This window comes from Ictidomys tridecemlineatus, chromosome 14 (assembly GCF_052094955.1).
Source record: "Ictidomys tridecemlineatus isolate mIctTri1 chromosome 14, mIctTri1.hap1, whole genome shotgun sequence".
Lineage (NCBI taxonomy): Eukaryota > Metazoa > Chordata > Mammalia > Rodentia > Sciuridae > Ictidomys > Ictidomys tridecemlineatus.
The window spans coordinates 12,644,609-12,668,286 of NC_135490.1; the positions used below are offsets into that span (position 1 = coordinate 12,644,609).

Sequence of the window (23,678 nt, forward strand, 5' to 3'; positions counted from 1 at the left end):
GAACCCAGGAATCAGCAGGACCGGAGCCTGCATGAAGGAGCAGGCCCTAGTCCAGGGGCTCGGGGACAGTGAAAACCATCCAGGGCCCTATTGCTACTCCATTCTACCAGATTCATAGGTGTTCAGACCTGAAGGGGGTCTCAGGGGCCATCTGGCCCAACCTGCCCATTATACAGAAGAGAAGACACTGAGGCCCAAAGAGCAGAAATGATTCCCCAGAGGCCAGACAGCTAGCCAGGACTCACACACCCCTCTCCTTTCATTCCACTGTGAAAACCAGGGAGAGGAGAGAGGGAAGGGGTGGAGGGGGCCCGTCAGCCTCTGTGCTTGCTGAGGTCTGCACAAGCTGAGCTTCCTGCCTCTCTGGCTTGACACTAGGCAGGTGACAGCTTTGCGTGGAGGGAGTGACGACCGACCGCCCCAAGGAGGCCACACAAATGGCCATGATGCAAGCCCGTGGGTACAGTTTCTGGAACAATGAGCCTTTCCTCCTCACTCTGCTCCCTAGAAAAGAGCAAAAAGGCCAGCTTCCCCCCAGGCCTGCAGGCAAACTCCCAATGAGAAGTCTGATCCTGCTTCTATCTCCCAAAGATCTCTCCCGGGTGTCTACGCGGGGTAAACTTTCCCAGCAATATTTGAAGCCAATTAGAGAAAATTAAGGAATGAAACAGGAGACCTCAAGTTGGTTCAGGCCACAAAATCATTTACTCATTTAACAAACTTCTACTTTGCCCCTTGTCCCCGCTCTCCCCCTAGAGCTCAGAGACATTCTTTTGTTTCTGTTGGAATGTCCCCCATCGGCAGCCCCCAGCTCCAGCCTCTATCTTCAGACTTTCCTTTCCCATCATGTCCCCATCTGGGACCCAAACCCAGCCCACACTCCACACAGAGATGGTGGGAGGGGCCCCACCAGACTCACACCCGGACAGATGTGCTCTGTTCCCCACACAGCTGTCCCAGCAGCCCATCTGCGCTCACTTCCTGCCTCCCTGCTCCAGCCCCTCTCACCTCCCACGCAGGGGTGGGGAAGTCTAGTCCAGAGATTTTTTTTTTTTTTTTTTTGTCTTCATCCAAAAGCCAGTGTTGAGGCTGCCGGCTACCAGCACAGCAAAGGGACCCTGGCTCCTGCCCTGCCCACTTCCCCACAAGTAGTAGAGGCCTCAAGAAGGACTTCACTCGGGCCACTCTGAAGGGCTGCACCTTGGACTTCAACCTCATCTCTTGGCAGCTACTCTGAAACTGCTGAGCTCTGAAGTCCTCCCAGCATCCTTTGTCCACATGAAACACACCAAGAGTTTCACTGATCCCATTTCATTATTTTGTCAAGACTAAGAAGTCCGCTTCACCCACGCCAGGTGCCTCCAAGAAAAGGAAAAACTGCTCTCAGAGAGAGCCTGATGCAAAAAGGGGTCCCACCCTGGTGGTTCTGGAGTCCTTTTGCCCCCCAGCCTCAGTGCGGGGAGGCGCAGGGTCTGCTTTGCAGAGGGGAGGTGACATCTCTGGGAACCTGCTTGTTTCTGGGAAGCTCATGGCTCCCTCCTGGCTGCAGCCATGAGCATCCACTTTCTGGCAGGCATGGTGTAGGGCAGGAGCTGGGTGACCATAAGTTTTATGTCCCCATGGTACCCAGCCCTGGCTCTGGGCCTAGGAGCCCCTTCATAAGAATGCACTGAACTCGGCTGCCAGGCTGCTCACCCAGCACACACCTGGGTCAAGCAGGCAAGTGGGGGAATCTGATTAACCCTTCAGTTTGCCTTTGGGAAACTGAACTTGGGCAATCAGGAAATGGAGAAACACAGTCGCAATGTCTCAATGAATGGAGATGAAGGGTGGTAGAGGAAGGGAGATTGCACTGTGAAATTAACAGGTGTGCCCTGCTTGGTCCACTGCCTCTTCTTTAGTAGCAGGTCCTAATGCGTTGAGAGTGAGACTGAAAGACGCTGAATGATTCCCTTCTCCTAGAAACGGAAGTGCTTTAGGAGTGTGTGCAAACCTCCATGAACTCCACCTCCTCAATAGTGACATTGCCTCTCTGAGGATGGCTTCTCCAGGCAGAAATGAATCCCCAGAGCAAGAGCAGGTGCCAAGAACAGGCCCAAAGTGCTAATCCAGACTTTCCATTGGCAAGAGGGGACTCCCTTCCTGGACCGGGTAATTCCGATTCACCCCACTCTCTCCCCCGCATACATAGACACATACAGTCCCTCGCCTAAAGCAGACACTGCTGGGTGCTGAACCTCACTGCCAGGTGAGGGGCCGTGCTGTTCTTTCTGGCAGGCTGGGAACCCATGAACCATGGGCGTCCACTTGGACTTTTCGATAGCTTCCTTAAGATGAGCTGCCTCTGGGTGGCCAGGTAACTGTAGTTTCACATTATCTTACTTCCAGAGAGTTTTGTTAAGTATCTAAGAAGGGGGGAAAAAAAATTCTTCCACAAAGATACTCATGTCACCTTTTTCCATTTGACAAATCTGGCCGCCACGATTGTGTCAGAGTCCCTGCCATTCAGGTCCCGGCCTGAAAACTCTGATCTGATAAGTCTGAGCCTCACGTCACAGAAACAAAGGATAGCTGATGACAGACAAGCAGGAAGGCAGGCTGATAAGTGCACGGCAAGCTCAGAGGCCAAGGCCCATCCTCATCCAGGGCCTTGGAAGAGGCAAGCAGCTTGGCCAGGGGCTCTCCTCTGCTTCTGGAATCGTGATCTGTGCTCCATCCAAGAGCAACTTGAAATACAAATATAGGGCCACACCACACACACACACACACACACACACACACACACACACACACACACACACACTTCCCTCCTCTAAGACAAGCCTCCTGTTTTACCAGCCCACCAATGACTGGGCCTCTCTCCCCACTGCAGATTTCAGAGAAAAAGAAATTCCACATTCACATATTCACCTGGGTTCCTCTTCCAGTTCACTCCAGTTCATCAAGTTTTAGAAAAACCTGGGGTCCTGGTTATCAGACCCCTGCTCTCCAAGGCAATGGGGACTTGGAAGGAAGGGACAGGACTTTGTTTTGACCCCCTTCCAAGAGTCACAGAATATCTTGGGGACCCTCAGCACTCTCCAGGTATTATGCACATTTGACAGCTTCTCTGAGCTTCTGAGTTGAGGACTTCCACCTCTGCTCTCCTACTCACGGGATCTTAGCCCAGATGGCCATTTGGCCAATCTCAACCTACCTGGAACCCTACCAAGACCCCGGGAAGCAGGGGCCTTGACCTTGGAGCCCCTGCAGCATGAATTCCCTGGGACAGATTTCACAACCCAGCACTGAGTTTTACTACAAGTTTCAGACAAAGAAGGTGTGTCAGAGCCGAGAGCATGCTTCTGCCCGCTGCGTGGGCGTCAAGTTCAATGCCTTCTTGTCAACACTTGAATGTGTTGAACATCACTCACAAGGGCATTCTTTAAGAAACCTATTAAGTTAATTACCCAGGCATTTTTTTTTTCTTTCTCTCCCCCTATCCATGCATCTCACATAAGAAAAAAAAATTGGCTTTCTTCTTCTCTGAGACACTTTTGATGCAACTCCCTGGGCACAATAACATCTTGTTTATTTCTCTAACAGTTAGTCAGGTTGGCTGCACCGGGGAGACCTACTCCTTTGCTCAGGTCTTAGTACTAAGAGGAGCTAAGACAGTGTAAAGTGTGACCTTGGCATCCTCCTTTCTAGCTAACTATCCCCAGGAGGGGCAATGGCAAGGGTGAGAACAGTGAAGGATGAGACAGGCGTCACCCAGAGGAGGAGGTCAATCAACAAGCTTTTATGAAATACCAGCCACGTGCCCAGAACTGTCCACCTTGTTTTGGGAAGAAGAAAAAAAATTCTGTCTAGATAAAATTTTTTCCCAATTTCATGCACATCCACGCTCTAGGAAAATGAAAGTGCTAATTTGTTATAAAGAATCTCAGCTGGGCATGGTAGTGCACACCTGTCATCCCAGAAGCTCAGGAGGCTGAGGCAGGAGGATCATGAGTCAACCTCAGCAACTTAGTGAGGCCCCAAGCAACTTAGAAAGATGCTGTGTCTAAATATTAAAGTATATATATAAAGGAAGGGAGGGCTGAGATGTGGCTCAATAGTTAAGTGACCCTGGGTTCAATTCCCAGTAGCTCCCCCACACACAGAAAAAAAATCTCAATCTGGGAATCAAGAGAACTGGGTTGCAGACTCACGCCATTCTCTGTATCTGGTCCCACAGATGCACTGAATTTGCTCCTCTGTCAAATGCAGGTGGGCCTGGCTGAAGGATTGCTGGGCTCCCTTGTGGTTCCCATCATTCAGGGCTCCTCTCTGCCTACCCAGCTGCCCACAGCACCCCACTGGACAGACAAGGGCAACATTGAGACAGACTGCAAATGGGGACTAGCTCAGAGAGTTGATCCACATGCTGTGTTAGGGGCCATGCTCTGCCTGGTAGCACCTCTGTCCAGAGAAAGAGGAGATGGGTAGAGGCCTGGGGCAGACATGGCCCTCTAGCTCTAGCGGGTAGGTGGAAGTCATGAGCTCAGGAAGGCAGGCGTGCTGCTGGGGGTGACATGACATAGATGGGAACTCTTGCATTCAGATGAAAGCAACAAGAGGTCCAGAGAGACATGGGATGTACCAACCAGCCAGATCTTAGCCTCCCAATCATTGCATTGTGAGAAGTCAGGACTGTGAGCTAGGATAAGGAGAAACACCCCCCCCCACACACACACACACACACCGCTTCCCGGCCAGGACCCTGCATAACCCAAAAGCCATTTCCACTCTTTCCTACTTCCAAGGAGGCAAAACCTGGGAACAAGTACAGGCTCTGCAGCAGAGCAGTATGGGATATGCCCGCCCATACCCACACCCATTAGGTACCCTGACACAAGACTGCCGTTCCCCGGTCCCAACAGTAAACCACTTAAACTCAGTGGGCTCATCTTGGTCCTCGGGGCAAAGCAGCACTGATGTGGTGAGGCCTCTGGGTGGAATTAAGGAGCTCAGAGGGACTCAAGGACCCAACTGGACCCACCAGGATGACTTAGAAGTGCTGCTCCTAAATCATGTGGGCCTTGTGGTGGCCTTTTCTGTTCTCCAGGCCTATTGAAGGGCCAACTTGTAAGTGGGGAGCCCTGTACCTTCCAGAAGGGCTCTCTTTCCCCAGGATGCTGTTTTCCTAGGGAACCCCAAGACTGCCTAAAGTTGTTCTCAGCCTCCTCCCTGCCCTCCTTCTGACTCAGGGCTGATGAAATTCTGAGGACCTCTGACTCACACCCCGATTCCCTACTCCCCCCAGAGACCACCTGCGTCCCTAGCGGTCTAGTGCACAAGGGTGTTGGGAGAGGGCAGGAGTGCTGGTAGAGAGAGGCCAGGGACTTGACCCTGAGCACCTCGAGGTTGGAAAGTTGGGCTCACAAGCCCTCACTGCCCTCTCCCCCGAGGCATCTAACACAGTTTCGCTCTGACGCAACCCTCCACCAGGCGGGTTCTGTGACCCAGGATCCCCGAGGCTTGGGCATTTTCAGAGACAGAAGGAGAAGCCATCCTCTGCTCTCTGTCAATACTGTCTGCTGGGCTTCTCTCCCCTGGCCCTGGAGCACCTCTCTCCATGGTCCATCTGACCCCAGCCCTAGACGGGAGCCACCGCCACATCCAAGCAGCCTGAGAAGAGCCATTTCTCAGGGATGCCCCTCCCCTCTCCAGATCCGGGGAGACCTGGGGGCAGAAGCTTGGAAGGAGGGCCAAGCAGTAAAGACAATTTTATCTGCCTTCCTCACACCTCTCTGCATGGGGCGTGCAGGTGTGTGTGTGTGTGTGTGTGTGTGTGTGTGTGTGTGTGCGCGCGCACGCTGATGCAAGTCCCAGTTGCTCAAGTTGACTGAAAGTCTAAGTATTGCATAAGCCAGGGCCTGGATCCAGGCAAAGACCAATCTTGGCTTCTCCTTCCACCCAGGCCAGGACAGACATGTCCCCTAGCGCAGGCCACAGTTCTGCAGGGGGGCGTGCACACTGCTGTGGGCTCTGCTGGATAGCGTCTGTGCACACTCACACTCACACCAGCAGCCTCTGTGGGAAGGCTTTCTAGGAGAATTTTATGGCCAAAGAGGAAATCTGGGTGCTGTGGGAAGAGCCCAGGCAAGGGAGTGGGCAAAGCCTGATAGGAGTGGAGTCAGGCCGCACCTTCCTCTAACTCTGCAGCCTGCAACCCTTTTCCAGGTCTCAGACTATTCAGTGGGGGGGGCCAGGCAGAGAAGCAGGATCCCCTAAGGACCTGCTTCTGCCTCTCAGCGCCCCTCCTCCTCATACGTGCATGCATGCACATGTAGACAAATACACAGACCTTAGAACTGGAGAGAAACCTTGAGACTTGCAAGAAATTATCCTCATTATTTTACAGAAGAGGCAACACAGGCCCACAGATCAAGTGACTCACCCAAGGTCACCCCACTTTAAGCCCAGAATCCAGACCTTGTGTCCTCTCAAAATACCAGGTCAGAAGGCTAGGCCTAGACAGAGGTGCTTGGGAGAAAGGGGAGGTCTGGATAGGGTGGTGGGAGCCCCTGGGGACCTCCTAGGGCTCTGCTGTCCTGCATAGTAGCCACTCACCAGGAGTGGCTCTATTTAAACTAACTAAAGTGAGATAATTGCTGTTATAACTCTGTTCCTCAGTAGTGCTGACTCCCTTGTGCAGTATTTGATGGGCACAGTCAACTGGCCACTGCTCTACAGCATCGTGTAGGGCCAGATATTTCCAGACATCACAGAGCACTGGGGTGGACAGAGCTGATCTAGAGAAAAGTAGATTGGGTATCAGGTGTCCTGCAGGAATCCTTTCCCTGTTGGAGGACTGAGGTCTCCCACAAAGGAAGAAAAGAAGGAGGGAGAGGAAGAGAAAAAAGATGAGAGTGGGCAGAACAGAGGAGGGGAGAGAGAGGTGAGAAAGAGGCTTGAAGGAGAAAGAAAGGTAGGTGGAAAGGGGGAGTGGAAGGAGGCAGGTGTCCTGTCTGACCAACCCTGACCCACCGGTCCCAGCCTCAGGGAGACTCACACTCTCCTCACTTACTCCACAAGCCCCAGGGACAGGGATGAATCACAGGCACCATGGCCAGGGACATCCCCCGGGCGGCTCCCATACCTGAGTTCCTAATTGGCGAAGATGCCCCTTGTCCTCTTCCACTGGGAGGGAAGATCTAACTGGGGCACCCTGAGGTCCTTTTCACAGTCCCTGACAGTAAAAATACATCTTTGAGAAAAGAAAGGGAGGGAAGGAGGGAGGGAGGAAGGAAGGAAGGAAGGAAGGAAGGAAGGAAGGAAGGAAGGAAGGAAGGAAGGAAGGAAGGAAGATCAGTTGGTCTACTGTATTAAAATGCTTCTCTTGCTTCCAGTTGGGCACGTTTTTCAAACCAGGGGACACTTTGATTCCATTCCATAGACACATGAGCAATCCGTTGTGTCATTTCCTCCCACAACCTTCTAAGCAAACATTTGAGAGATAGCACTGAGCTGGGCAAGAGCATCCTCCGTGACATCAGAAATGCCTCACTTCATTCCAAATCTGCCACCGAATGACTTGCGCAGGCCCCGCCTCCCCAGCCTCAGTTTCCTGCCTTGGGGGCTGCTGCGGTTTTGAAGGGCCCTGGCGGATGTAGAACTCAAGGACAAAGCAGGCCCTCTTGTGTGCACCAACTCCTTCCCTGTGCCCCAAATGCTCACTGTGTGTCTTCCTCCTGCGTGACAAGGGGAAGCAGAGAACGGGAAGACTCTCTCAAACTGCTCACTGTCAGAGGAGAGGCAGAAGAAGGGTCCCGGCAGAGTGGGGTCCCCAGCACAGTAGAGACAAGCCCAGGGGGCCAGGGAGGAAGTGCCCAGCGGACAGGAAGAATCAAGGGAATCCAAGGAGGGCACTTGAGATGGTGAAAATCTATGAGTCAAGCTCAGCAGGAACCTCATCAGTTTCTGTTGGTCCAACTAGACGAGGGCCCTGAGGAGAGGCCCAGACTTGCACGAGGGGAGCCTGCAGCCATGGGGCCTCGAGTCCCCCGAATCACCCAGGCTGCCCCACATCCCTACAGGTCTCCCTCCCCTCTCACCAGGGATGCCTCCATGGAACCCAAGGATAGGGACACGTTGGCTCATTACAGTCCCTCCCCTCTCACCATTGGCCTCAGAGTCCCCTAAGTCAAGTGATCACTGCAGTAAGTGGCCTGTCCCTGTCTTTTGTCCCTAGCCTGACACAGGAGAGTTTAGGAAGCTCTAAACTGGTCCTTCCTTTCCATGTGAGCACATCTAGGTCATCAGAGATTCTATCGAAGGGGAGAGACATCAACCCTCCCCTTCAGAACCGGTTCCCTCCACACTCCCGCTTTGTTCTGAAGCACAGGCAGAGGAACGCTGGGCTTAGTCAGGAGACACATGAGCCAGGACCCCTGGATTCCCCTTCCGAACCTGCTGCCGGGTGGGACTGCAATCTCAGGGAGTCACTTCACCTCTTAAGGGCTTGTGCCCCTCAGCTTGCAATCAGGGGTGACAGTCTCTGCCCTAGCGGCCTCCTGGCAGAGGAGGATTAGGTGATATGGTGGTGCACACACGCACCAGACACACCTGTAGTGCACCTTGCTGGCTCACCTCCAGGACGGTTGTCTTCACCCTGCAGCACCCTGACACCACCTCTGAGTGACTCTCTAAGCCTGTTCACTCCCCACCCTCCCAATCCCAGGATTTGGCACCTGGTCCTCTCTAGATGTTCCGTTCCTACTGCTGTACTCCCACAGAAGGCCAGGTTGACCTGGGGGTGGTGCTTGGTGGGCCCTGCCTGATGAGAGGGCGATTGTCTCAGGGGAGAGAGGGCTGAAGAAAGGAGGTTAGGTTTGGGCACAGGAACCTGCCTTCTTGGGATCAAATGCCCTCTGTTGACCCCAATTATCTGCAGGCTGCCTGGAGGCAGGGCTGGGCCAGCGCATGGATGGGAACACTGAGACTGCAGGCTGACTCATAAATGAGTCTCTTGCCACTCGCAGACCCCGCCATGGCGGCCTGTGGCCCCTGTCTGGAAGACCCCTGCTCGTCAGCTCCAGAGCTCTGGGGAAAGCAAAAGTCCTGTCTCTCCATCCCCAGGGTGGGTGCGGGCTCTGATTCTGCCCATCCACCTCCCCGAGGTGCTACACTCACCAAGACCCCCTGACGACCCCCTGGCCACCCTCAGCCCCTACCCAGCTCACACTTCTCCATGGCAAGCGGGCTGGATTGTTGATTCCCATTACGCTTTATCCCAAGTGATTACATGTCCCCTTGACCAGTTTCTACCATGTTGGGGAGGGGTGTTGAAGTACGACTTGAATCTCTCTCATTGAGTGATTCCTGGGAACACTGGGCGAGTATCTCTTTAGAAATCCTCCTGCATAGCAGGTCACACTGGCCTGCTGCCACAACACCCGGGGCTGTGAGCTCACCAAGCTCTAGGAAGCCAAACAGGGTCAGGCTTGGCTGGTCCCTGAACGGGAGACCTCCCAAGCAAAACACAGGTGCTGCTGGTGAATCAGCAGGCCAGCCCCTCCCTCCCGGAGTCTGGCCCTTCTCAGGTGTTGGATGGCAGCTAAGATGATTCAGTGAGCTCCTATCAGCACCTGGCCAGGGAAAGGGAGCATGGTGCAGCCCGAGGGCTTTCTGCCTCGAGTGTTCCATTCTTAAGAATCCGGGTGTCTGTGTGTCCTCCATTCCCGTCCCCTGCCTCTGCCCACTTCCTAAGGCTGGGTTCTTAGCCATCCACCTCCAATCCGCAGGCTGTTTGAACAAGATAAAAGCATGGACAGAAAAGGTAGCCTCCTGAATCCATGGCCCCCAACCCCAAACAGCTGTGGCCCTGGCTGTCATCAGGCTCTGAGCCTCAGCCCCCAGGACAGTCCCTTCTGCTTTGGGAACAGTGAGGATGAAAGGTGTCCATGAAATGAGGCCCGTCATTAGCCTGTTTTATGAGCTTGCAGATATTCATTACCCCCAACCCCATCATTAGAGGCTGCAGGGAGAACTCGGGCCCTTTCTTTATTGCAATAGAAACTGAAGGGGTTTCTCCCGCAAAGAGGAGCTCTGCTTCCACTTCCAGGCAAGGGGTTCTGCCCAGGAGGGGGTCAGAAGCCTCTGTTCCTAGGTCTGACTCTCACAGCCCCTCAGGCAAGCTTCCTTCTCCCCCTGCAGCCGGGCAGACCAAAGGAGGGTCAAGCAGCTCATAGAGGGTATGATAAAGGCCTGGGGCTAATTGACCCTATTCAGATCCCAGATCTAGCATAAGAGGCCACCCCAGCCCACAGCTCTCCCTGACTTCCTTGAGAGGCACTGCTATCTGCAGAACTTCTCTTCCGCCCTTTTCAGGAAGCCCTCCTTCCCCCTACTAGGCCCTCTGGGCTGTCCACCTAGAAGGAGCTCACAGCAAACTAAGTGGGGACTGGGTTGGCATAAGTCAGGAGTCAGGGCAGGGCATGTGAACTGGGAAAAAAAGACTCTGTTCTAGCCCCTCATTCTCTCTTTACCTTTTCCCACAAGGCCAAGGATCTCCTAGCCTGGCCACTTACTCAAGGCCACGGTCAGCATGTGGCTGAAAAACAAACCACCTGCTCTGGCCTGGGCAGTGCCCCTGCTCACCTCCTAAATTTAATCCCTTCGCACAAATCCCACTGAGCAGCTGGTGGGTCCTCCCCTGCAGTCTGCCCCCTTCTCGTCCCCAGAGAGGTGACTACAGAGCCTCAGGCACGGCAGGACCTCAGGCCTGGGGGCCAGAGAGATGGAAGTACCAGTGTTGGAGGCCACCCTGCTGGTGCGGGCCATGGAGGCTGAATGGAGCGTGGCCAGAGCCCACAGAGAGGAGCGGGCCTCCAGAGCAGGCGGATTAATCAGCCGTCACTTGGCATTCATTAAAGGCCCCTTGCTTGTCTACCCTAGCCACTGTCGCTAAGGCAATTAACTGTTTACCACAGAAAGTTCAGTGGAGAAGTTTGACTCAGTCCCTGCGGCTTTGCCTAGACGCTCTGCACTCCCAGGCTCCTCACTGGACGGCCTCTGGGGACGAAGCATGGTGGACTGTGACTGGAAAGAGATGGGGTGAGCCTCACACCAGGAGGGACCAGGAGGCCTTAGGAGTTTGTAGCTGTCCCTTGACTCCCTTTGGGGCTCTCCTCTGCTGTTACCCAGTGGCCTTTCCTCCCATCTGCTCATGCCCCTTGGCACCATCACCTGGAATGGCCAGGCCCTCCTCAAGGTTGTGCAAAGATGATTTCAACACTTTGAAAGAGAATGAGGATGCTCCTTATGGCGGGAGGGGTGGGGGGTGCTGTGTGCCAAACACCATGAACTACCCTGAGCTGAGCCCTGTGCCTGCAGGGGGCGATTAGGCTTCCTCCACACGCAAACCTTCTGGACACCTTCTGGCCCTGAGCTGCCCTAACAAATGGCCACCCAGAGTCACCCTGCTGTTCAGGAATGTGTCGGTTCCCAATATACCGCAGAGACCCATGGGACCAACTGTAAGGTCAGGGTGGACTTTACTGCTAATCTGGATCATTTTTTTCATTGTAATTCCCAAGCTCCCAGGTTGGCATCTGCACTGTTAAAAGTGACACAATAGAATAAGAGCAAGCCTGGACCTGGCCGTTAAGTGCCTGGTCTCGGAACCCAGCCGGGCCCTGGTGGGCAATGTCCATCCTCCCCTGGGCCCAGTTTCTCACAAGCAGGCGGAGATAAAAAGGCCACCACACAGGCCCTGCCTCAGCTCAAGGAGAGTAGCAGTTCCCCAGGTGACAACTTGCTTGGGCATCTGGGAGAGAGAGAAAAAATACCCAGGAAGTGGCTGGAGAACACTGTGACCCTAAACCTAGGCCACTCCACATGCCTCCTCTGATCTATAGGCTACGAGAGCAGCAGCTCTCTGTTCCTGCCTCTCTCCTTCCCCAGGCCCCTGAGGTCCCCGCCCACCTGGGAACAGGCTTCCCCTTCCTCACATAGGGTGGGACAGAGGAGCACGGTCTGAGGAAGGCGCACCAGTGGGTATCTAGAGCCCACAAACAGATCCAGGTGCAGTGGCACACACCTGCAATCCTAGCAGCTGAAGCAGGAGGATGGAAAGTTCAAAGCCAACCTCAGCAATTTAGCAAGATCCTAAACAACTCAGCGAGACCCTATCTCAAAATGAAAAGGGCTGGGGATGTGGCTCAGTGGGTTCAATTCCTGGTACCCTCCCCTGGGCACCCATCAAGCAGAGCACCCTACCTACCCAGGAATTCGAAGGCTCAGAGCATCCTGGGTCTGAGAAGGGAGAGGAGGGGCCCTGTCCCCCAGCCCCTGCCCTGCCCACTGACTCCCACACAGTTCACTGCCCCTGACCACCTGACTGAACCACCTCACCTGACAGCCAGGACCACCTTGGGACTTGAAGGTCAGCCAGGTCCTGCTGGGGGAAGCGTCATCCCAGGGGGCCAAATTCTGTAAGAGGCAGGAAAGGGGGCATAATCCAGATAAGGGCTCAGAGGGTTCCCACCATCACTGCCACCACAGGTCTGATGAGGATTCAGTCCCTTTCCTGCGCCCAGAGACCCCAAGGAATCAGGCAGGTCTGGGGCAGGTGTGTCAAGAAGTTGATGTGTGTGTGTGTGTGTGTGTGTGTGTGTGTGTGTGTGTGTGTGTGTATCACCTCTGGTTCTTTTTTCATTGTAATTCCCAAGCTCCTGATTCATGAGCCTAGAGCGGGGGCCCGGGATGGGGCATTTCTAAGGAGCTCCCGTCCCAGGTGGGACTTTGAGTAGCGAGGTGCTGGGGTTCCAGGCAGGCTCACTGTCAGTCCTCAGAAGGTCAAGACGGGACTCAAACGGGGCTTGGACTGTCTCTGCTCCTTGTCACCTGGTCTCACAGAGCCTCCCACTCTTGCCAGCACCTTTTCTTGTGTTCCTGACCTTTCTTCCACTGGGTTCCTCTCTTCTTCCTTTCTTCCTTCCTTCCCTCCTCCCTCTCTGCTTCCTTCCTTCCTCTCTCCTTTCCTCCCTTCTCCCTGTTCATGTGGCAGCCAGGCCTGGGCCCATTGTGGTGAGGAAGAGAAGCAGCTCTCTCCAGCCAAGCAGAGGATAGAATCCTAAAACGGAGCGAAGGAGGGAGGAAGAGCAGAAAAGGGAATCCAGAATCTGATTCCCCTTCCTGGCTCTGGCAGCTCTTCCCCAGCGAGGCTGAGGCTCCTAGAGGTGGAGCCCCTCCTCCCACTCCATCCCCTACCCCAGCCTGTGTGGCTGGGATCTCGGGGAGGACCCTCCTCTCTTACATGGGAAGTGGGGACCCTTGACCATTTCCAGTTGGCAGTGAGAGCAGGATGGGATGGCTCAGGACCGGGGGTTGAGGAGCACCTCTCAGCCAACTAGAGGAGAGGCAGAGAACTGCTGTGCCAGACACTGCGGAATCTGGGGCACCTGAGGCAGAAAGTATAGCCCCCAGGGGGCTTTTATAACCCCGTCTGGGGCTCTAGACACAGCCTGGCAAGGTACCACAGCCCAGGCCAGGTGGGTGCCAGGGGTCTGCTGGGAACCTCTGTCCAGCCAGAGTTAGGGCCCTCCCTTGTTCTTGCCTCCTGGGGGTGCGGCCACCCAGCCAGAAAAATGGGGTGCTGGGGATGAGAGATGGAGAGCGATAAGAGCAGGGGCTGAGGAGTGAGCCCTGCAGCTCCTCCTCTCTGGTTGCAATGCAGTTTCCCAAGCCCTGTTTGTTTTGGGGATTAACTGCACCCCTTTCCTAATCATTTCCTGCAGCCTCCCACATGCAGGCTGGAAGGAAGGCCAGTCTGGTGCCCTGCTGCCTCCTATTTGATGGCTCCTGCCAGCCTCCATAGCTCCCACCCATGACCCTCACACCCGCAGTGGAATAGGCTGGCCGAGAGCCTGTTCAGACCTCAGTCCCAATCAGTTGTCTGTTTGTCCTGGTGCCCTTCCAAGGGCCAGAGAGCCCCACACCCACTTCTAATCCCATGGCCTCTTCTCAGATGCCATGTTTCCTGCTCCTCCCATGGAGAGGGCCAGTGTGTGAACATCTGTGCATTAGTGTGCACCTGAAAACAGGTGTGAGTGTGTGTGTACATATATGCATATTTGTGCATTTGTGTGTCTATGCATACATGAGGATGTAGGTGAGCATGAGAGAAAACGTGTGAGTGTGTGAGCACAGTGCGTGTTAAGTACAGGAAGTGTGATTCTGAGTATAATATGTAGGTTGTGTGAGCACGTGGGGTAACCATTTGTGTGTAAGTGTGTGAACATGTGTGTAAGTGAGCACATACGTGAGTGTATGTGTGATTATGCGGGTGTGTGTATATGATCACATTTCCAGGTGAGTGTGTAGGGCATGTAGGTACATGTGAGCACATGGGTGTGAGTCTATGAGCACGTGGCAGTGTGTGGGTGTGTATGTGTGCGAGCATGAAACGTGCAACGATGTTTTGAAAGTGTGTGTTCCCCTCGTGGTTCCTGGCTCTGGCTCTCTCCCTGCCCCCGGGTGGACCCACCTCCACCATAGATCCCCCTTGTCAGCAGCTCCCACCCTGGCCTCTGTCCTGAGCCTCCTTGCAGCCTGCCTGTGTCTCTGTGTCCCTGAGAGAGTATGTGTCTCCGTGGGATGGGGGTTGGGGACACGGAAAGGAGCAAGGAACAAGAAAAGGAGGAGGCCAGGCTCAGATGGTGTCATTAAGAGATACTAATGCCCCTCATCAAGGCATATTAATAAACATCACGCACCACTCGCTCCGCACACCCGGAGTGAGCACAGGCCCAGCAGGATGGGCCACAGTCACAGCTGGGTAACCTCTGAGCCCCCGGCACAGCCATTAGCCTCACAAGGTTGACCCTGCCCGGAAACTTCATGGACCTGTCACAGCCAAAGATTGCTGGTGGGGTGGGTTCTGAAGCTCACAGCCACTAAGGCCCCTCCTCCCTCCTCCACCAGCCGTTTCATGACAAAGTTTCTCTGGGAGCTCAGCTCAGTAATGACCCTTGCGCTTGGACAGCACCGTGGGACTCCAGAACACTCCATTTCTAAATTGCGTCTTCACAGCTCTGTGAGGAAACCAGGGCTGTGTCATTACCATCACAATAGATATGGAGACTGAGACACTGCGAAATTGAGTGGCATGTTCAGAGTCTTGTAGCTAATTGGTAATGACATGGACTGAGGCTGGCTTGCCCTGTAGAATGGCCTGTTAGAGGTTGAGTCACCCAAGTAGGGCTGCTGTAGCTGAATGTCTCCATTTCCCAAGTCCCTGTGGCTGCCAGAAGACGGACCACAAAGTCTGCACATTAAACTGGGTAGTGGGCCCTCACCGTCCAAGCTGGGGTCTCCGAGGCCACTGCACTTAGCAGGGAATTTCCTGAAAAGGAGTACCAGAGGGAGCTAACTCATGCTCAGAGCCTGGCAAAATGCCTGCCACCCTTCAGGAATTCTCCCAAGGGGGTTTCCCTTCCTTTAGGTGGTGACCACTGAGTAAACAATCCATTATTGGCCTCTAGGGAGCTTGAAGTGTGGAAGGCTGAATGGCACCTTCTTTTTATTGGCTTTTCAGCTTTACAGCTTGGTGCTGTAGTAGTGTGCAAAACTGTTGTTCACTGTGACAACCGTGATGGTTGTGGAAGATTACGTAAGGTCTTCTCCATGTCGTGTGTTGAAGAAGACAAGAGCTAGTGTTTTGATAAGATAGCTATCCAAAATAGTTAAGATAAAAGAAGTCAGGGAGCTAAAAATATGAGTCGAGATATCAGGGGAAATGTACTTAGGAGGTATACCCTGTTGCCTTCATGATTCCAGATAAATGGAGTATCCTGACACCAAAAGCTCTGACTTTTGTCCTGCATATCTAGAAATGGCAATCTTTAGTGGCATTTGCTTTCCACCTATCTTAATATCTTGGGTCTTGTCACATGCCGGGCGCTTGATTCCTTTTCTTCTTCCTACCCTCCTCCTAACCCTTCCCCTGAGCCATGTCCACAGAATGAGCAAACCATGACCAACAAGGGTCCACAATTTCTGGGGTACATTCTACTGCCTGGGTTTCAGGGACTGAAAGTAACTCAGGCCAGTGTCACCAAGCAAGAGTCACCCAGGACAGAAACATGGCAGTCCTGGTCATTGCAGGTCCCAAAGGAGCCAGGGACTGGAAGCTGGTATCTGAGTGACAATAAAGGAAGGATGTTCTCTGGACAGTTGTTATGTCCATGTGGTAAAATCCAGGCTTTTATTTATTTTCCTTTTGAGTGCTTTTCGGTGCTTTAAATATTTTTTGCAATAAACATTTTGTTCTTTCATGAGCAGAAACAAAAAAGCTACTGTTTGTAAAGGAGCAGTGATTGGGGGCCAGGGATCCTGAACTCACCTGCTCTGAGCCAGGCCATTAATGAGTGGCGGACTCGGCTGCATCCTCTCTGACCTGCTGCACTGGCAGTGGCCCAGAGCCCCACCCCATCCATATGCTTTCTTGACCCGAGAGGCAGCTCAACCAGCCTGTGGGGCTGGTGACCCTCCTGGGACACAGCTGCTGAGCATTTGGAAAACAGAAACAGCCTTGCCTGGGATCTATGGACTCAAGGGTCAGCCTGCTGATAGCTTTGCTTCTCAGAAATCAGAGGCACTGCCTGCCATTCAAGCCTGACCTCCCACCTGTCTTCTAGCCTTCCTTTGAGTCTCTTCCAGACATGCACGCTGGTTCTTGCTTCAGCAGACAGCCCATTCCTGGGAAATCTTCTCATATCTCACTTATACATTTAGACATTACGTAGGCAGCTTCTTCGGCTGAAGCAGTCCCTTTTTTGTCCATCGGAAAACCAAAAAAAAAAAAAACTTCTATGCATCCTTCAAAGCCCAGAGTGTGGAGTGTAGCCTCTGTTAATAGCTCTCTGATCACCATCCAAGCAGTTGCACCTCCCATCCTCTGTGTTCCTCTGACGTTGCCTGTCGTAGTTATTTCTTTGTTGATTTATCTGCCCCACTAGACCATGAAGCTCTCAATACCATGAACACTTATTTATATTTCCATCTCCAATACAGAGCCTCTCATTCACGCATTCCTTTTCCCATCTCTCCAGCCGCCATTCTTCAGCTCCAGGCTAGAGACCATCACACACACACACCCAACCTTCAGAGCATGAGGCTTATTGGGGAACCATGGCTGGAACAGGGGGCCGGGGCAATCCTTACTTTTCAAGGCACCAAGAGGGCAGGGAAGTAATTCAGCAGTAGAGCACTTGCCTAGCATGCTCCAGACCCTGGGTCCAGCACAGCAAAAATTAAAATTCAACGTTGACCTTGACCTTAGTCTTGGAAAACCCAGTGTCAGCAAAGATGAAGCTCTTGTAAAGCTCCTCCCATCCTAGGTAAATACTTACTTCTCCAAGAAGTAAATCGCCCCCCCTCAGTCCCAGCCCACCCCATCCCACTTGCCTGGGGAAGTACCAACTCCAGATTGGAAGCCAAGCTATGAATGAAAACTCAGGGGTCCTTGCCAATTGGTACCAAGAGACCAGGATCTTCTGCTCATCTATAAAGCAGCAGATAATATTTACCATGCTGTCCCCACTGCCCATGAGGTTGCTGGGAAGAGGCCTATCAAGTCTTTGATCTTGACATTTCTCAAGCGAAACGGGTGCACAAAATATTTGACCATCCTACACCCTGGGGTCTAGAAACAGTCAGGTCTCAGATCTGTGAGTCTCCTTCTTACCACTTCCTGCCAGGGTGGGCTTCATTGCACCCACCTCAGTGGTGGTCCCTCCTTTCTCCATCCCAGGGCAAAAGATCAGGCCATGGGGTTGATTGACTGGCAGCCTTTCCCTTAGAGCAGGCACGGTCTCCCAGACTGAGTCTGCTCCAAGCCAGCATTTGTTCGGTGGCCTGGCAGCCATGGCCCCTGGGGATCCAGAGCCTGGGAGCTGTCAGTGCCTTCCACTCACTTACCCTTTGTTAATTGCAGAATACACAGAGAGCTGGATAGCACTTCCCAGTGCCATGCCTTTCCCTGGATCCTTCGCCACTTGGCAGCTTGTAGGCAGCTGTGCAGAACAGCAAGGAGCTTTCTCACTCGGTGCCAGTGTCAGGGAGTCTGGAACTCTGTTTCTGTTTTCCCTTTTCTCTTTCCCCCCACCCTCTCTATTTTCCGCCCAAGGGCTCTGTGGCTCATTTCTCCCAGGACTCTCCCTCAACTCCCAAGCCTCACCTTTCAAGTTCAGGGCTCTTCAGATGCCTCCCCCCCACCTTCTCAGAGATCAAAAAAAGTGAAACTTCCCGCTCTGGCCGGGGTTCACAGCCAGGCAGAGTGATTGAATACTCCTGTCCAAATGGGAAGAGGTGGGTGAAGAGATTAAATCATCTCTCCCGTGCTCGAAGAAATGTGCTGCTGAACTTCGGGCAAGGGGGTCAGCGGGTGTGAGGACCTGAGGCCTTCTCAAAGCCCAGGTGGGCGGGCAGTTGCCTGGAGGTAATTGAAAGGGAATGAGGACAGCCAGCATCCCTGCTGGGACCAGCAACTGCTAGGCCCCTTCCCCACCCACCAGAGCTCACTAGCCAAGTCCAGCCACATAGCCTTTGCCTGCAAGGCTAACCAGGGCGGAAGAGGAGGGTCTCTGGACTAGAAAAATGGCAGAATGCATCCCTTCCCTGGAGAAGCTGAAGCCCCTCTGCTTTCATTCTAGTCTGATAGGGGAAAAACTCTACCCTTCCTACACATGAGGTGTTGTGAGGTCAATCGGTGGGAGACAGCGCCCTGGAGAATACCTGTTAGGGATATAAACGAAGAGTGGGCACAAACAGACCCCTGGCTTCCAGCGTTGTGCTCTTGATTTGACCTGAGACAAACCAGTCAGAACAAGTAAGACAGTCTTGTGTCACCCCTATCCTGGTATGGGGTTGCTGTGACCTCAGTGGAGCCCCAACTTTTCCTAAGCATCTCACATGCCAGTTCCAAACTAGCTTGACAGAGACAGTAGGGGCTTAAGTGGGAGAGAGCTGGCTCCAGGGCCTGGGCCTTTTGGTCCACAGTGCTGTCCTGTGTTTAGTTCACCACGTCATGACAAGCCCACCACTCCTCTGGGAGACATCGTTGTTGGAAGACCCTTATTAAAGCTCAGAGAGATTGATGGTGCAAGGAGCAGATGTTTAATGTAGACTGTGTCCTTAGCAGCTTGAGGCCCTAGGTCCAACTCCCGGGAAGTCGCAGGTTCTATAAAGGCAGAAATTCCCCCCAAGTGTCCAGAGGGCCCAGCTCCTCCCCTGCACATAAGAATAAATTGTGCCTATTCCTATGCCAGGGAGTCATGCATGTACCCAGCATCCTAAACACATTTGTACATGTGCACATTCACATACATATGCACATGCGCACACGCACACACACACACACGCACACACACACACACACACACACACACACACACACTGGAATCAACTTTTAAGAAAAAGGAGCAACTGCTCTTCTTATATCCTGGGCCTATAAGGAGCAATTTACCCCTCCTCCTCCATGTCCTTGCTAAGAGGATCATGGGTCAGACTCCCCAACCCCAGAAGATGCTACAAAGGAAGATTTGCCTCCCTGAGGCCATCCTATCCCTGAATGTCCTCCTCGTACACCTCCCAAACACCTCAGGTGCCCCTGTCCTGCTGTTCTGAAAAACCCATCCTTGACTTTTCAGTGTTCTTAAGGATCAGAAACCCAACTGTGTCTGCGCTGTTTGTAATTTCCATAATTATTTCCTTTTTTTAACCTGAGCATTTAGACAAGTTCCTTTTGAAAATGTCAACCTGTCTTTAGCTACAGTAAGGGAAAGGAGGTTTGGTGGTTGGCCCTTCTTAAAGAGAAGCAAGCACACCTGGAGACCAGGCAGGGGGCAGGTGGAGGTAGCAGGTAGAGGGGAGGAGGCCCAAAGTGTAGGGGGCTCTCAGCCGTCTCTAGCCTCCTGCGGATTCTCCTTCCAAAGCCCATCTCTGTGGTGCCTGCGCTCCTCCAACCCTGGCTCCCACCCCATCCCCTGCAGGGCACTCCCTGGCTCTGCTCCTGAGCAGTGCTGCCAACTATGACTTCCCTGCTCACCTCCTGCAACTGAATCTCACCCATCCCTGGAGAGTTCCAGCTTTCTAAGGTGATCAAAGGCTAGACATGATTTTCTAAAGAATTTAAGGAGAGCTGATATAGGATGGGGGAGTGGGCATTTCCATTCAGCCCCAGCCACCCAGACTATGTCTGGATGTTTTTGTAAGAGTTTTATTTTCTGTTATTTTTTATGTTTTGGGTGCCGGGGATTGGACCCAGGACCTCATGCCTGCTGAGCTCACGTTCTACATTGAGCTACGTCCACTCCTTGCACCACCAATAAGGGTCTTCTAAAAATCATGTCTCCCAGAACAGTGGTGAGCTTGTTGGGACTTCATGGATTAAACACAGGACAGCACTGGGGACCAAAAGGCCCAGGCCCTGGAGACAGCTGGCCTCAGAGTCTGTGGCCCCTTCCTCCCTGAACATTCTGAGGTTTTCCATTCACTACTCAAATGGCTCAGGACAATTATTTTGACTTCTCTGTACCCCAGCTTTCTCACCTTTCAGAATACCGTTTCCTAAGGCCCCTGCCAGGTTTGGGTTCTATGGCCCAATTTTCGGCCTCTCAGGACTGACCTGTGAAGGGAACTTGGCCAATCAATTTACCCAGGAAGATCACGGTTGCTCTGTCCACTCACTGTGTGGAAGCTCTCTCCCACAGGGTCCACGCCTGCTCTTTCTGCCAGCAAGAGCCAGTGTCTGTCCATAAGATGAGCTTGAGACCCTCTGTGCCCCAGCAGAGAACAGGGGCAGTGGGGCAGCTAGGAAGGGAAGGCAGGCAGGAAGGGCCAGTGGCTCGCCTCAGTGACCCCACCCCAGAGTTTACATACAGTCTTTGCCAAGCTGGCCCCAGTAGATGACGGGACACTCCCAGCGTGAAAGGGTGGGGGGATGCCTCCCGCCCTGAGCAAGGCTGCAAATCAGACTTTCCACACGGGCCCAGCCCTGGGGACAAGGCTCACTGACCTACAGGCCCCAGCTCCCACCCGCACCACCTCCCTCCGGAGGAGAGAGGCCTGTTTATCACTCTGGGTGGGACCCAAGCCTGTGGGGAATTGAGAAGAAAGAGGCAGCCTGGGTTGCCATTGTTTGGTTTAAACAAACCGCTGGCCTGGCCCAGGATGACTGGGAGAGACTGAGGAGGAGGCTGCAGAGCAGAGCTGTGGGCTGGGCCGGCTCCCCTGGGCCAGCACCACCCACCCCACCCCCAGCCCCTGCTCTGGTCCTCTCGATGTTGCTAGGGTGGGAAGAGTGGCTGCTAGGCCCCTACTGGGTCCTGACCTCCTCTCGGAGTGCTTCCACCCCTTACTCCCTGTCCCTGGCCATATCTGGGCCTGAACGATTTCAGAGCCCAAACTGGGGGAATCAAGAGACTGCAGAGGAAGTGCCAGCCAGGTACGGCTGGAGCGTGCCACTGTATGGGTGGGGCTGAAGGTGAAGACTGCCTGGGTGCTCACTGTCCCTCTAGGGAGGCCAGAAGGATGGAAAGAAGAGACTCACCTGCACACGGGGCAGAAAACCAAGTGTGGTGGGCTCTTGGGTGCAGGGGGTGGGTGTCCCGCTCCTTCTTCCAACCAAAAGTGACTTAGACCCAAACTGGGAGAGGGATACTGGCAAGGAAACTCCAGAGTGAAGACAGTCATGAATGAGCTGCGGCCTAAAGGGAGGGCAGGTAGGTTCTGGAAGGGGCCAGTGGGCACCCAGGGTGGGATCTCACCCCCACCACCAACTCTCCCCCACTACCCAGGTGGGGCCTCCCAGCCCTCCCCTATTCTCCCGCACTCCCATGAGCATCTGCTGGAGGCAAGGGGCAAGAGCCGTCCCAGGAAGGGCTGGGTGGAAAGGGGGCCAGGGCACAGTTAGGTGTTGGCAGAATCAATTAAGCACCATGCTAATCACCATCATTAAGGCTATAAAACTCCACACCTAGGGGCCGCAGGGCTCCCTGGCATGGCCCGGGGTCCTGAACCGTGGCACAGACCCAGGGGCCCGGCTCCAGTCCCTTTCATCTGAGCATCTCCCAGTCCTGCACAAACAGTAATTAGCGCCCACCCCCAGGAGCACCTCATTATCCCACAGACACTGGAGTGGAGGGAAGGGGGAAGAGAAGGAGGGAAACTGAGGCCAAAAAACTGCCCAGACCTTGTGGCTGAATGAGCTTCCTCCAGCAAGGCCGTCCAGCCCCTCCCTCTGGTTGCTTAGGATGCCGTCGGCCTAACGTGCCGAAAGTCTCCAAAGTCAGCCAAATTCTCCCTCCTGAGAGGACGGGCTGGTTAGCAAGTCCCTGAGAACAATGAGGCGCCCAGATCTACAGGTTGACAATCAAGTGCTGGGCCCAGTCTCAGGGTACAGTGATCAGGAGGCAGCCCTTCGGGGAGGGCTGTCTGTCCTTCACCTCCAGACCATCCTCAGACACCTGTGTCTTCTCTTCCCAGGCCCCTTGGGGACTCCTTCTAAAGCCCCATAGCCCATCCCGCAGGAGCAGCCATGCACCTCCTCTTCCATCTTGCTTCGCAGACCCCAGGGACTAAAGCATGGTGGCGCTGGCCTACGCTGCCCCAGAAGTAACCGTGGCTCTGTTTGTCTCTCGTTTCAGGGCAATGACTTAAAGAAAGGGAATATTCAGGGCCAGGTGCTAACACGTGAGTAAAACCGTCAGTGCTCCCTCCCCCAGCCAGGGTCTCGATGACAGTCATAGTAACACAGCTTCCTGGTGCTGCTTTGCAAAGTGCAAACATCAACCCCAAAGGTCCCTGTACACCCTGATGTCGTCTGCACAAGTGCCTCACAAGTTTGCTGTTTTAAAGAGAATAAAATAGGAGTAGGACCTGCCCTCCCTTTCTCCCAGCGCCCCAGGCCCCTTCCTCAGGTCTCCACTCCCAAGGTGTGCCCTGGACTCCATTTACAGGGGATACTCAGGTGGTGAGCTGGCCGAGGACAAAGTCTTCCTGGTCTGTGAAGCAGCATGGGCTTAGGCCCCACATAGGTCTAGATTCAAATCCCAGCTCCTGGTGGCCTGGCTTGACCTCTCAGCCTCCAGTTCCTCTTCCAGAAAATGGAGATCATACCCACCTGCAGAGGTGGGGGAGGATGCAGATGCCATAAGTGAAGGTTATGCACCCCAGCATTTGTGTCCCCCACCCCAGTTTGTACTTCTGGAGGTTCTGAGTGGAGGATTCTTTAGAAAAGCCCTAGTGAGAGGGGTCTTCTCCATCTACCCTAAAGACATAGCACCAGTGGCTTCCAACTTCAGACTTGTCCACACAGAATCCTGGTCATCTGGCTTTGGCAGCATGGAATATGCCCATCTCAAGGGTACATAGCAACCCCCATGTCCACCAGCCTGGCCAGAAGTTGTCACATCCCACCTGCCCTCCACAAACTCATTCACACAAAGAGGTACTCAGCACCCCATGCTCAGAAATCTTTCCCAGCACTGGCGGTGATTGTGAAGAAAGGCTGATTTACCCAAATGCACACACACCCTCTGCCACAGCCTCAGAGCTCTGGCACACGGGCTGTTCCCATACTCACACCTGCCCCACTACAGACCCTAAACCCCAAACTCACAGAGCTCCTGGCACACCCTGCTCTGTTC

General features: G+C 53.8%; 1 protein-coding gene across 9 annotated transcripts in view; it reads left to right on the plus strand.

Moving 5' to 3' along the window:
* Pebp4 (phosphatidylethanolamine binding protein 4) overlaps window positions 1–23,678 on the plus strand; it is a 214,313-nt gene that overhangs the window by 178,706 nt on the left and 11,929 nt on the right. For all 9 annotated transcript variants that reach the window (XM_078030882.1, XM_078030881.1, XM_078030884.1 and 6 more), the window contains one exon: window positions 22,677–22,722. In XM_078030882.1, coding sequence (XP_077887008.1) covers window positions 22,677–22,722 — 46 coding nt within the window. The remainder of the gene's footprint in view (window positions 1–22,676; window positions 22,723–23,678) is intronic.